Source organism: Artemia franciscana, chromosome 18 (genome assembly GCF_032884065.1).
Source record: "Artemia franciscana chromosome 18, ASM3288406v1, whole genome shotgun sequence".
NCBI lineage: Eukaryota > Metazoa > Arthropoda > Branchiopoda > Anostraca > Artemiidae > Artemia > Artemia franciscana.
Window position 1 is genome coordinate 4,009,286 of NC_088880.1, and position 15,845 is coordinate 4,025,130.

The 15,845-nt window shown below is 33.9% G+C and overlaps 1 protein-coding gene across 2 annotated transcripts in view; it reads left to right on the plus strand.

Annotated features, from left to right (window-relative positions):
- Positions 1-1,507: 1,507 nt before the first annotated feature.
- Positions 1,508-15,845, plus strand: part of LOC136038514 (uncharacterized) — an 88,326-nt gene continuing 73,988 nt past the window's right edge. For both annotated transcript variants that reach the window (XM_065721614.1, XM_065721615.1), the window contains exons 1-2: positions 1,508-1,558; positions 9,373-9,444. In XM_065721614.1, the coding sequence (XP_065577686.1) occupies positions 9,395-9,444 (50 nt within the window). In that variant the 5' untranslated portion in view covers positions 1,508-1,558; positions 9,373-9,394. The remainder of the gene's footprint in view (positions 1,559-9,372; positions 9,445-15,845) is intronic.

Genomic DNA, 15,845 nt, shown 5'->3' on the forward strand with positions numbered 1-15,845 from the left:
TTCAAAATTAAGAGAAAGCCATTTAGCCCAAAAATATATATATATATATATACGAAGTATATATACGAAGTAATTTCTGTTTGTTTTAAGTTTTAATGTCGCTCCTTACTTTCAGTTAAAAAAACTTGTTTTTTTTTTAATTTAATTTCTGAACGTTTTTGAATCAATGCATGTTTTGATTTTGACGTAACTTATAAATTAGCTTACGTAAAGAACTTTCGTATTCTCATGTTTTTATTACATATATGAGGGGGTTCGCTCCCTCGTCAGTACCTCGCTCTTTACACTAAAGCTTAAATTTTGTCCCAATTCATTAAGAATGACCCCTTAATCACAAAAGCCACAGAGTAAATAGTTGAAATTAGGGGGTGTTTTCCCCTTTTTTCTAAAATAACGCTAATTTTCTCAGGCTCGTAACTTTTGATTAATAATACAGATTAATAATACAATTTCCTTAAATAGGGACTTGGGAGAACATTCACTAAATGTTCTTTACACGAATTTCATTAAAATCGATCTTACAAAATATTTTGAAAAACCAGTAGATATTAACACAGGACCAGTCACAATTAGACCTTTGAGATATCATATAATATATACATATATATATATATATATATATATATATATATATATATATATATATATATATATATATATATATATATATATATATATATATATATATATATATATATATATATATATATATATATATATATATATATATATATATATTTATATATATATAATTGCAATAAAGGTAGAATATTCCAAAATTGTTTAGTTTCTTACATTTTTCTTGTTACATGATCTTATTCTTTGATAAATTCTAGTTTAGGGCCTTCTCGCTTTCTTGGAAAGTAGTTAGATGAATAAAAGTTTCAGGAACTGCCAAGTCACTATTTTGACCCTTTTCAACTAACCTTTTTAACTTTTCAACTAACTGACCCTTCACAACTAAATACAGAAAGATTTTAAAGGTGAAATAATAACACTAAGTTTTCCAGCTTTGGAGGATACCCTTCCGTCATTAGGTGCCTCTTTCACCCTGAAATAGCTTATTGATGTATCCACAAACTATTTTTCATAGATTTTTTCTCTCAATCAACTGTACAATATATATTTTCCTCTACCCATTTGCAGCTGGGTCGACTATGGCTGGGCTTACAGAGACAAGTCACTGACCCCGTCCCTACCGAAATAATTTGGCAAATCAGAAATCGAACCCTCGCCCTTCCGACATAGGATTCCTAATCCAGCGTACCATCCTTTTCGCTTTCCTTCTACATACGTCGTTTTTACTCCCTCATTCATTTGCGTTCCCTCAGCCCCGTTAAATACCTTATAAAAACAAGGCTTTTTTGTCAAATTCCTTTGATACCAAAAACAGGACAGAGATAACATTTTGAAAAATAAGAGAAATAAATCTTCCTTATATATTCCTCTAGGAATCCATGCGAGATGGCAGCGGCAGCGCTGCTGAACTTCTAAATCAGGAAAATATAGGTTGTAGCACAGTATAAGCACATGCTTGATTAAAGTTTAAAAATTCGGTGTAAGTAGAAACATCTTGGGTAAAATTCTAGTTAATTAACTTCTTGTTATCTCAGAAAGGGTTTAGGATTGGAAAATGAAACTTTCAGGGATGGGTCTACTGGCTAAAGTATGTCCCAGGAAGGTATTTTAAAGTACCCACCTCCACTCCTTCTCCCTCTGGAGGGCCCTGAAATTTGCCTACATGACAGGTCTATAGGCTACCTATTGAAATTTTGACAAAACAATATTTGGTAAAATTCTAGTTAATTGACTTCTTGCTATTTCAGAAAGGGTTTAGGTTAGGAAAATGAAACTTTCAGGGATGACTACAAACTAAAGTATGTCCTGGGAAGGTATTTTGGAGCAACTACCTCCACTCCTTCTCCCTCTAGAGGGCCCTGACCTTCGATGACCTTTAAAAATGTGTTTGTTATAAAAGTGAATCCTTGCAAAATAGATCTTCTGCTGAATTGAAGTACAACAAATTTGTTTTCAGCTTCATAACTTTGCTCAATTCCATTTTATAATATTTTAAAGATATGCAAATACATTTCCTAAATTTTGAAAAAGAGCATTGATATGGCTCAAAATTCTACTCAAATAACAGGAATTGCATGTTCAGAACTAAAGATAGAGAAAAAACAACTAGTAATTGAAAATTAAGGTAAAATGTTTTGTCAAAATTTCAATAGGTATAGACGTGTCATGTAGGCAAATTTCAGGGCCCTCTGGAGGGAGAAGGAGTGGAGGTGGGTACTTTAAAATACCTTCCTGGAACATACTTTAGCCTGTAGACCCATCCCTGAAAGTTTCATTTTCCTAACCTAAACCCTTTCCGAGATAGCAAGAAGTCCATTAACTAGAATTTTACCCAACATTTTACCTTAATTTTCAGTTACTAGTTGTTTTTTCTCTGCCTTTAGTTCTGAAAATGCAATTTCTGTTATTTGAGTAGAATTTTGAGCCATATCAATGTTTTTTTAAAACCTTATAAAATGGAATTGAGCAAAGCTATGAAGCTGAAAACAATTTTGTTGTAGATAACTTCAAAGAACACACTGTCTTTCCATGACAAAAGTAAAACAGTTCAAAATAGGGATGAAACCTTTTTATTGATAATGAACAGATATAAAATTTAACTGGATATTTTGACCACATATAAGTGTTCATCATCAGCTGTAAAACTAAAAGACATGACTAAAACCAAATTATGTATCTTCCAAAGATACATAAGCTAAATCTGCCATTACAACCAATTGTTGCAAGCATAAAGTCACCAGCAAGTGCTCTGAGTAAGTGGTTAGTGTCATTATGTAAACCACTCATGTCTATTGAAATTTCTTACATTAAGAACTCATCAGAACTTGTAAAAAAACTAATAGAAGTGGAGATATCTTCAAATTCTATAATTTCAAGTTTTGACATAGTGTCAATGCATACAAGTATTGATATAATAGCTGCAGAAATTCTTCTTGAAAGAAAGATACTAAGAAATTTGGACTTGATTAGTGGTGAAACAGTTTTGGAAGTTGGTATAATTATGAACTTAGTTAGGTTGTGCAACACATTCTCTTATTTTTTTCAATTCAGAGGAGGTTTTTTCAAACAAGTAAATGGTTTACCCATGGGGGCCCCTTAAGTCCTTTATTAGCAAATTGTTTTGTAGAAAATATTGAAACAATAGCTTTAGATTCATATATTTTAAAACATACATTTTTGGGGAGATATATGGATGACATAATTTCAGTATGCAATTATGGGGAGGAGGAGTTAAAAGGATTTTTAGGACATCTTAGTTTTTGGGGAGGTGATTTAAAATTTACAATAGAATTGGAAGAGTATAATAAACTTCCTTTTCTGGATGTTCTTCTTTTAAAAAATGAAAATAGTCTGGATTTTAAGATTTACAGAAAACCTACTAACAATAACAGATTTTTGTTTTTTTCTCTGGTCATGCTCGCCAAGTAAAAATTGGTTTAATCATATCCTTAACTGTCCAAATTTTTAGAATTTGCTCTCCAAAATTCATCAAGGAGGAATTATTGTTGTTAAAAGATATTTTAATAAGTAACCATTATCCGGGTTGGTTAATTGACCAGACATTTTTGAAAAGAAGAAAAACATTTCTAGAATTTTCTGACAATATTCTGGAAGAAACAGAAAAGAAAGATATTTTTTGTTCTCTACCATATGTTCCAGAGTTGAGTGAAAAGCTTAAAAGAATTTTACAAAATAATGGCTTAAAGGTAGCTTTAAGAGGTAGTAATACTTTGGCTAGTTTTTTTTTAAATTCTGGAAAGGATTGAACTTCCATAGACAAACAAAGTGGGGTTTATAAAATCCCATGTACTTGTGGAAGCTCTTATGTGGGACATACTAACCAGAATTTAAAAATGAGATTGCTACAACATCAAAATTCTATTTCATTGTCTTAAAAGCAAAATACCAAACCTGAAGATTTCATGTCATCCCTCTTGGAACATATCTATAATTTTCCAAATCATTTTGTTTTGTTTGAAAATGTTTCTTTGATTTCTAGGGACCAATGTTTAAAGGAACAATAGAGATTAAAAAAAATTATTTGAGAATAATTCCATAAACAGAGATATGGGTGAATTTGGATTGAATTAAATTTATGATAATTTACTGAGTTCAACTAAAGTAAATATCACCTAACCTAAAAGCTATGGCCTCTGTCCACGTAATATTTATTATTTTCATTAATCTTAACAGTAAAATTTATGTATGAAAATGAATATGACATGATTTGTAACAAGAGCCATCCATTCCTGGATGAGCCACAAATGAATGATTTTTTCTTACTAGACAGTTCTTTTTAGAAACATGTTTTTAGACTGTTGGCTACTATGGACTGTTTTACCCTTTGAGGCTCTATTAAGGGCTCAAAAGACAATTTTCCCCAGAAATGATAATAGGATTAAAAAAAAGAGGATAAAAAGGCAGTTAGTGATGTGTTCACTTTTATCCTAGCTAGATTATTGTTGTGAACAACAAATTTATCACATTTTTTCTCACTAGAAAGTTTTTATAAAAACATGTTTTTAAACTGTTGTTACTATGGACTGTTTTACCTTTTAGAGCTCCTTTAAGGGATCAAATGTAATTTTCCCTAATTATGTTTTCAACTACTAATTCACCATAAAATTAGTAGGCTTATTATTAGATTCCTTATTTTGTGCTCTTTCTAAATAGCTTATCATGGTTGCTTTTCCAATAATGGAACTTGCCCCTCCTGACAGTCCTATATAGTTCTAGAGACTAAATAATATATGTCTCTGTTAATTAAAATTCAAGATGCTTTATAGGCTAATGCTAGTAGCAAATAGTTGCAAATACTCTGTGTGACTCTGTTGTTTAGATGGCAATCATTTTTATACTTTACACAAACAAAAAGTGGGTTGTCATTTTGTTTACAGCCATACCTTCCAATTAGAAGAGTGCTGGATAGATACAGTTTAAACCCACTTGGTAACAATGATCATAGATAGGTATGATCTGGAGCCAAATGTAGCAGGCTACTATATATGGATGTTCACTGTTTCTTGTCTTTTTAACCCAGGCAATTTGAGCCTTTTCTTGATGTCATGACATCCAAATGGACCTTAAATTAGATGTGTTGCCTTTGTAAAATTCAGTTATTTTATTGGACCTTTAACTTTTGCCTTTGCTTGTGTTTTGTCAATGTGAAGGATGTATTGCCAAACCTTTGTTTGTGATAATTGTTCAAGTGGTGGGACAAAACTTTTTCTTTTGCCTTGGCTTGTCTTTTGTTATTATTAAAGACATGTTTCCAAACCTTTGTTTCTTTTAATTGTTCAGGTGGTGAGACAGAAATTTAGTCTTCTTCCAACAATTTATCTGGTCCAGGTTTTTGATTTTAAAAGGTATGGTAGGCATTGATGACCTTATTGATGTCAAAATCCAAAACCAAATAATCATGACTATCATTTTCAATTTGTTTAGTTCCTTTTACCTCAGCTTGGCTTTTGTCATTATGAAATACATATTTCCATGCCTTTGTTTTTTAACAAATGTATGGTAGGAATTGATGAACTTAACCATGTCAAAATCCCAAACCTAATCATCATTGCTACAATTTTAATTTATACATGTTTTGATTCTTGCTGTCCATGATGATTCATTCGTAACTTATGAAGCTTCTTGGGGGACTTTATGTTTGTCTTTGATTGGTTGGCTGAGTAAAGAGCTTGCTTTGGGTTTAGTTAATGTATTTGTGTGTCAGAAGCTTGTTGCAGCACCTGCATTGCATACTCTTCACTATGTTTCTTGCCAAGTTCGGCAATACATTTGATGGCCCTCGCTTTTGTACCTACAGTCAGCTCTGTATCACTTTTGTAAAAGGGTCCAGCAAGACTGGTTTCAAAGTTCAGGACTGACCTCACAATTGCCTTTCATAGCTTCAGAAAGATTCGACATGACCAGCTAATAGTGGTTCGTTTGAAAATTCCTGGCCTGAAATTTGCTTTGCATAGTGCAACCTTAAGAGTTTATCTACTTTGACTCCTGATTGTTTATCACTGTTGCTGATTGGAAGTGAAATGTGGGATTATGTTTAGTTATCTTTCATAGTGTATTGGTACTGTAAATTTTTGTGGCTAATATAGATGGTGGCACATTTAGATATATTAAAAGAGAAACCATCTTCCATCTTTCCATCCCTATATGCAATCAAGGTCAGATTGTACAGATGATTTGTCAGATACACCAAATAGTTTTGAGTTATCAGCAGAAAGGGTTAGATGGTTGCTGACTTTGGGTATCATCTCATTAATGTAGAAAAGAAAGAGTGTTGGTCCAAGAACAGTTCTCTGGGGAACAGACTTTTCAAATAAGTACATTTGTAATCTATTGTGACACGTTGTACCATCTGAGATCAGCTTGCCAAAAAGTCCAATACCCAATCTAGTAACTTTTGATTGATCCCTGCTGCTGTTAATATGGAACAAAGACTATGGTTTGGAACATTGTCAAATGTCTAAGGAAGCCACCAGGATTGCAGAAAATTTGCCAGGTCCCTTCAGATCCTGCTATAGGAATTTTTCAGTGGAATTATACCTTAAATTACCTAAAATCACACTTTACAGCAATAAGGACAAGTCCTATGAATGCTGGTCACTGATGATGATAATTCAACTTGTTAGGTGCATCCCATATTGTGAGCCAAGGTTTCTTGTACCTGTCTTTGTCAACTGCAAACTTGAAGGCCTCAACACTAGGTGACATAATACAATTCTGGCTAAGGGAGTTCTGTTGACAGACTACATAGTTAGAATAGAATTTGTTTTGCAGCCTGCTCTTAGCACGTTTTCAATAAAGCTTCAAGGGGTGGCCTCTAGTACTTGGTGAACTGACTATCTAGAGCAGGTTGGGGATCACTCTAGCCATGTTCTAACCTGTATGCTATTAGAATATCTGCTTGCCTATGTCTATATGTGAGAGGTGGCAGTTTGATTTTGTGTAATTGGGTTGGATATGTAAGATGTTGAAATCCCTTTATGCATTTAGTTGCATGTCACTACACTGATTCTAGAATTGATAAATCACTCTTGTTTACTGGATTAGCAAAACGCATCCAAAATTCCAATTTTGGTCAGATTAAACCATTTGAGAGGTTGGTAATTACAGCTAGAAATCTACTGCAGAATGTTGTTTGTATTAAACCAAAAGTTTGGTTGGCATAGGCTACTACAGACTGTGCATGGAAATTAAACCTCGCTTATCATGAACCAAGACTCCCAGATTTTTTTCACCATGACTACCTATGACTGGCTGTTTTGAACCATTGCTGGATTCCATAAAATACTGGCACAGAGGGTTATTTGCTCCAAAATGAATGACTGCATTTCCGGATATTTAAATTCAAGCCACCAGGATTTTGCCCACTTGACAATGCATCAAAATCAGCATGGATGACTTTGGCACTTTGAGGGTCATGAACAGGACCGATTATTATGGAATCATCTGCATACAATAAAATTTTATTCTCTATGGTTGAAGGTGCTTTGTTGATGAAAATCTTAAATAAAGTTGGGCCCAAAACTGTTCCTTAGGGTGCTCCACTTGTTACATCTGCTGATTCCAAGAAGCTTTAGAAATCTGATAGGAGTTTAATATGTACAATATAACCCAAAAATTGAAAATTAGAACAAGATGGACATTCTGATTCTGCTGTTTGTATAGGGTACTACTTAAAAAAAAAACAACATAAATCTGATATTTTAATATATTTAACAAGACTTCCAATGTTACATTTAGTATACTTTAGTAGTCTTTGTGGGAACTGTGAAATTTAAAAGAATGTAATTTATTTTTTCTTTGAAGGATAGTTGAAATTCAGTTAGAAAAATAATGATCAGTTCAAACTGTATTCAATCTTGATACAGTGACCAGAACAGTGTTGCATTCACTAAATTATGCTACTTTTATAATAAACATCAATTCTATGCGATGTCTAGTTACAATTGATTACTTTATTTCTGGTTCCAAGTAATTTTATCTCAAATTTTAAAATGAAAGGACAAATTGCCTAATGTGCAGACCTTTCCCCAGGGGTAGTGAGGGCATGGAATCCCCAGAGGCATAGCTATTAGATTTTGTGTGTATTTCAAGTAAACTGACTTTTAACATCTCTATCAGTATTAAGGGGAGCATCCAAAATGGCAAGAGCAGGGTGGTTGACCTTTTTTTCCTTTTTCAGCATCACTCTTAACATGCCTTTGAAGTTTCAGCTTAATGCCTTTATCCGTCCTTTGATATCGCTGTTGTGTCCTTTTGACAATCCTCCTGCATATAATTTGACATCCCCCTCAAAACTTTCGAAAATTTTGCCTTAATATTCTTAGCCTTTTTGGAGACTCAGGATCAAACATCCCTCTTTTTCACAAAATCAACCTTATATCTTTTTCCTTGGGATCCAAAAAGGGGATTACTTTATTTCAGGTTCCAAGTAATTTTAGTGATAATTGGATGATTTAGTAGGGAATCCCATCAAGAAGTTAAAACAAATTAGAAATATGGAGTTGAAATTTAATTTCCAAAAAATGAGGATGCAGTAGAAAATTGTTTTTCTTTCATAATCCAAAATTACTTATTGTAGACAAAGATATGCTTTAAAAAGTCCTATTGACAAACTCTTTTGTTATTTGAGGAAATCCTAACAGGAATCTGTCTTACCTTATGGATTTTTCCTCCGAAGAAACACTAATTTACCACTACTAACATTTGATGGCCCATATTTAGAAATGACATGAGCAAGTATTCAAGAATGTTTTAAAATAGCTCCCAGAATTTCATAGTCTTTCATTATTGAGAGTGGAAGTCTTAACCTATACTCCATCAAGAATAGTGTGTTCACTTTACCTCTACGTAAGTAATGGAATTGTTCAAGAATTTACACCTTTTTGTCTGCATGATTTTTAAGAAATAGGTAATGCATTGAAGACTCTTTACTGCTCCTTACTGTAGACAATACTTGAGTGTTGCCTCTGATCTTAAAAGGAATCTTTCTTAATTGAAAGGTTTTGTAGTATGAGCAAATTCTATTTAACTATCCATTTCATTTGAAAAATCTAGGACAAGTTTTACTGTACTCTGTGTTGAGAACAAGTAGTCTTGCTTACAGGTCTGCATATAGACAGGTCCACTATTCTTTCCCAACATTTTTGTTGGCCTTAGAGTCTTGTGTTTTTTTTTCATATAATCCCCCCCTTCATAGAAAATATGGCTAGCTTACATTTCTCTCTCTGTCCCTGTTCTTCTTCAACAACTTCTAATGTTAAATTTTTCTTGCAGAAGAATAATAGAAGCTCCAAAGATGTCAATCAGTAGTGACTACGAGTATCGAAGAGACAATCATCCATCTCAGTAAGTGCTGGGTTTATCATGTTTCTGTCTGTTTTAATATTTCATTTGTGAAAATAGGCTGGGGTAGTGTTGTGGCATTTGATATCAAATTTGTTTTTCTAATTTAAATAATTGTAAGCGTGTATTTTGCATTTAATTTCTTTTTTATCTTCACAGATTTATAGGCTTGAATTTTGGGGGCTTTTTATATCTATATATATATATATATATATATATATATATATATATATATATATATATATATATATATAAAATCAAATGTATCTGTGTCCTCTTTTCATTGCTATGTTGTTCTTCTGATGGCAAATAAGTTTTAAGAAGCTGTTGAGTACACTCTTGCAGAGATTTTATGTTAAAATCCCCCCCCCTAGTCCCTCTTAATTTTATTCTGGGTGATTGAAATCAGAGACCCCTCAATATAAATAATTAGGTCCCTTCTGGTCAAATTATTTACATTGTCTGTACACTCAATTAACGATTTAGTTAATTATGAAATCTTCATCTCCCGCACTTCCAAATGAAAAATTTTTTTTTCTAATAAATTCTCTGAATTTGGTATTAAAAATTGTATGAAATTTTTATAATTTCTTTCTAAATATAAAAGTTCTATTTGCTATTTTACTTTTTGGAAAATTTTCCAGGGAAATTTTCTGGAAGTGAATTTTATGCTTGGGAAATTGTGGGGCGGGGGGATTTTCCTATTAAAATAAATTTGGGCTGCTTATGTTTTTCTGACTCTTCGTATGTGATCAAAAATTAATTAGGTAATTTATATAAATGTAGGCTAAAAGATAGCTTCGTTCAGTCTGGGATTAACTCTGTTGTGGAAAGCATGACGTTTAAAAGAATCTATGTTTGTATGTACTGATTCAGCAAAATATTGTATTTTTCAATTTATGGACTTGATTCCCAAATAAAGGGAACATTTTTCAAATAGCAGAGGAATTTTTAAAGTATATTTTAATTTAAAACACGATCGTTCTTAATTGGCAGAGGGGAATTCTCCATGGGAGGGGGAGATTCATTGAATATCGCTTCTTTTGAGATTGCAGCAATTCGCAACGTAAAAACTAGTTAATAGAATAAAGCTATATTATGCATACATAAGCTATACATAAGCATATGCATATGCTTATGTAAGCATAAGCATACATAAGCTATATTATGTATGAACGTGATAACTTCATGAATGTAAACTGCAAACAGGCAAATTGAGCAACTTCCCCTTAGATCCATCCCTTTATACAAAATTGTCATTTGGAACGTTGATCATTAAAGCGGACCTAGTCAAGAACAGATAATTGTTATTTAACCTCAAAATTGACTGAAATTAAGTCTTGTTTGATTTTGTGACCTATTAACAGCTTTCAGATTAATATGCATTAAGGACTAGGCCAATGTTGATTTTCTCGTTAAGACTGAACACAGTAAACGAACGCATAGTAAAGGGGATCTGGTTCACTGTTGGATGCGAAGGGAGGTCAATATTTTTGAGTACTTTAGCAAGATCTGTTGCATCCCAGCCATTGTTCTGATCAAAACGTGAACCAATGAGAGTGACGAGCAGGGCTGTGGAGTCGGTTATAAGTTATAACCGACTTGCACTCTGACTCCAGACATTTTCATTATACCGACTCTAACTCCTACTCCAATCTACTAGAAACTCTGACTCCTATTTTCCAGGGAAATTTTCTGGAAGTGAATTTTATGCTTGGGAAATTGTGGGGCGGGGGGATTTTCCTATTAAAATAAATTTGGGCTGCTTATGTTTTTCTGACTCTTCGTATGTGATCAAAAATTAATTAGGTAATTTATATAAATGTAGGCTAAAAGATAGCTTCGTTCAGTCTGGGATTAACTCTGTTGTGGAAAGCATGACGTTTAAAAGAATCTATGTTTGTATGTACTGATTCAGCAAAATATTGTATTTTTCAATTTATGGACTTGATTCCCAAATAAAGGGAACATTTTTCAAATAGCAGAGGAATTTTTAAAGTATATTTTAATTTAAAACACGATCGTTCTTAATTGGCAGAGGGGAATTCTCCATGGGAGGGGGAGATTCATTGAATATCGCTTCTTTTGAGATTGCAGCAATTCGCAACGTAAAAACTAGTTAATAGAATAAAGCTATATTATGCATACATAAGCTATACATAAGCATATGCATATGCTTATGTAAGCATAAGCATACATAAGCTATATTATGTATGAACGTGATAACTTCATGAATGTAAACTGCAAACAGGCAAATTGAGCAACTTCCCCTTAGATCCATCCCTTTATACAAAATTGTCATTTGGAACGTTGATCATTAAAGCGGACCTAGTCAAGAACAGATAATTGTTATTTAACCTCAAAATTGACTGAAATTAAGTCTTGTTTGATTTTGTGACCTATTAACAGCTTTCAGATTAATATGCATTAAGGACTAGGCCAATGTTGATTTTCTCGTTAAGACTGAACACAGTAAACGAACGCATAGTAAAGGGGATCTGGTTCACTGTTGGATGCGAAGGGAGGTCAATATTTTTGAGTACTTTAGCAAGATCTGTTGCATCCCAGCCATTGTTCTGATCAAAACGTGAACCAATGAGAGTGACGAGCAGGGCTGTGGAGTCGGTTATAAGTTATAACCGACTTGCACTCTGACTCCAGACATTTTCATTATACCGACTCTAACTCCTACTCCAATCTACTAGAACTTCTGACTCCTACTTCAAAGCCCTCTTTTAAAGCTTCACTCAGCTAGATTTTATAAGTTATTATCGACTTCAATTCTCGCTCCAGATGTTTTCAATATACATCCAGATGTTTTCATTCAGAGTTCAAGGAGTTAACAACAAAACCAGATTTCATTTCTTTCGGATAACATCCATGCTTACATTTAGACAAATTGTGTAACTAGCTAGTTTAAACCAAGATTGAAATAACGTTTCTCTCCCGCGTGGCTTTGAGCCAATATTGTGATTTTTTCGAATGGTGAAAAAAAAGTCTTATTGCTAATTAACGATACTGGATCAAATCAAGGAGTGATAAAGGTTTTACATTTTGCACTTTGATAAGTTTATAAGGGTGTAAATGGCGGTCCAAACACGAGAGGCCGAGAAAATGCAAAGTGCCCAGTTCTTGCAAGAAATTAATTTTAACCTGGATTTATTACCGGTGCTTTCGCAGAAAGTTAATACGATTCCTGAACTTTCGGATAGCATTGATGCCATACGAGTACAGTTAAGTAACATTATTACGCAGTTATCTAACAATGCTAAGACAAATGATGAAATTAAAAAATAGCTGGAAAATGTGAAATCTAACCTAGCAGTCTCTTATGAACGAGCCAACAAGCTCGAAGCTGAGCAGAAAAGAACGAATTTAATCTTCTATAATTACACCCCTCAACAACTCGGAGATTATACTCTGAAGCAAGAAATAACGGGGTTATTAAATCGTACTATGCCGTCTCTCGGAATAAATCGAAGTGATATACGTGACATTTTTAGATTGAAATCAGGGCCGATAGTAGTAAAGCTAAACTCGGTTGAAATCAGAGACTATATTTTAAGAAACAGCTCCGTATTAAGAAGGTTTGGTTTATCGGTGGCTCCGGATTACACAGCTATACAAAGGGAGGCCCGTAAACATTTAAAGGAAATGTTGACTACTGTGCAAAATGATGGCCGTGATGCAAAATTACGAGGTGACAAACTATTCGTCGAAGGCCGAATATTCAGGTATGATGGAAATTCAATAGTCGAGATTAAGCGTAATTTGAAACCAGTACAAAATTCTGGTCCACCCTTTAGTGCTAGGCTCCCAGATGATCCTAATAATATTCCGATGAGGCTAGTTAGTGATGCCAGTGATAGTGATACTGAGACATTAGTGCCATCGACCAGCACTCCTCAGGCAGTATCGACAGCTAAAAGACCTGCTAGTGCTATTGTCAGCCCAAATGACTTGTTTCGACCAGGTACTCGTAATGTAGCACCCAAAGGAAACCATTCGCCAAGAAAGAAGTTTAATGAAAGACATCGTGGTGGTTTTTCACGTGATTTTTATGACAATAAACACCGAAGTGAGTTAGCGGATATAAATAACCGCACTCGTGAGTATTATCATGTTGCCTTTCCCCCGACTAAGACTAGTAACGAGCAATCTCAACCAATGGCTAGTGATGTTAACGTGCTAACAGAAGGCGTAGAAACATAGGATATAGAGGGCCATATACTGAGTCTAGTGTCATGGAACATACAAGGATTACGTGATAAGTTGACCTATTTATATGACGATTTATTTTCGTTTGATGTGATTTCGCTTATTGAAACATGGAACGATTGTTCTCCTATATCACCTCTCCCCGGGTATTTCGTTGAACAGACCGTGCGTAATGTAGCAAGAAATAATAGACATTATGGTGGCATTTTGGTTTTGGTTAAAGCATCTGCTATTGACGGCTATGAGAGAATTACTAGTAGATCTGAAAACTTGCTTTGGCTGTCTATTTATTTGAAATGTGGGAAGAAATTAATTTTGGGTGTAGTGTATATACCTCCACAGAATAGTTCGTACAATCGAGAAAATACTTGGGAAATTTTAGGAGAAGAATTTTCGTTAATACAAGAAAGTTATCAAACAGTTCGTGGTAACGAACTGTAGTAAGGAGCGACCCGGCTCAATAGTAACCAAAACTCTAAAAAATTGAATTTTGATATCAATAGCTACATCAAAAAAATCGCATTTTAATGCTGATTTTAAATTTATAAGTTTCATCAAGTTTAGTCTCACCCATCAAAAGTTACGAGACTGAGAAAATTTGTCTTATTTTAGAAAATAGGGGGAAACACCCCCTAAAAGTCATAGAATCTTAACGAAAATCACACCATCAGATTCAGCGAATCAGAGAACCCTACTGTAGAAGTTTCAAGCTCCTATCTACAAAAATGTGGAATTTTGTATTTTTTGCCAGAAGACAAATCACGGGTGCGTGTTTATTTGTTTGTTTGTTTGTTTTTTTTTTTGTTTTTTTTTTCCCAGGGGTCATCGTATCGACCAAGTGGTCCTAGAATGTCGCAAGAGGGCTCATTCTAACGGAAATGAAAAGTTATAGTGCCCTTTTTAAGTGACCAAAAAAATTGGAGGGCATCTAGGCCCCCTCCCACGCTCATTTTTTTCCCAAAGTCAACGGATCAAAATTTTGAGATAGCCATTTTGTTCAGCATAGTCGAAAACCATAATAACTATGTATTTGGGGATGATTTACTCCCCCACAATCCCTGGGGGAGGGGCTGCAAGTTACAAACTTTGACCAGTGTTTACATATAGTAATGGCTATTGGGAAGTGTACAGACGTTTTCAGGGGGATTTTATTTTGTTTGGGGGGTGGGTTTGAGGGGAGGGGCTATGTTGGAGGATCTTTCCTTGGAGGAATCTGTCATGGGGGAAGAAAAATTCAAGGGAAAGGGCGCATGATTTTCTAGCATTACTATAAGAAAACAATGAAAAATAAACATGAAAACGTTTTTTCAAATGAAAGGAAGGAGTAGCATTGAAACTTAAAACGAACAGAAATTATGACGCATATGAGGGGTTCTAAAAATACTTTAGCATAAAGAGCGAGGTATTTAGGAGGAGATAAATACCTCGCTCTTTATGCTAAAGTATGTATAGTAATTTCAACTATTTATTCTACGGCCTTTCTGATTCAGGGGTCATTCTTAAAGAATTGGGACAAAACTTAAGATCTAGTGTAAAGAGCGAGGTATTAACGAGGATACAAACCCCCTTGTATACATAATAAAAATATAAGATTATGAAAGTTTGTTACGTAAGTTGCTAATTTATAAGTTACGTATATTTTTTACTAATAAAAACGTTCGTTAAAAATTAAAAGTTCTAGTTGCCTTTTTAAGCAACCGAAAAATTGGTGAGCAACTAGGCCTCTTTCTCCACCCCTTATTTCTCAAAATCGTCTGATCAAAACTAAGAGAAAGCCATTTAGCCAAAAAAAGAATTAATATACAAATTTCATTTTAATAATTTATGTGCGGAGAGCCAAAACCAAACATGCATTAATTCAAAAACGTTCAGAAATTAAATAAAAAAACTAATTTTTTAGTTGAAAGTAAGGAGCGACGTTAAAACTTAAAACGAACAGAAATTACTCCGTATATAAAATGGATTGTCTCCTCCGCAATCCCTTGCTCTTTACGCTAAAGTTTGACTCTTTGCAACAATTCTACTTTTTAAAACAATTAAAAGCTTTAGCGTAAAGAGCGAGGGATTGCGGAGGGGACAATCCATTTTATATACGGAGTAATTTCTGTTCGTTTTAAGTTTTAACGTCGCTCCTTACTTTCAGCTAAAATAATTAGTTTTTTTTTATTTAATTAAGATCTGGATTG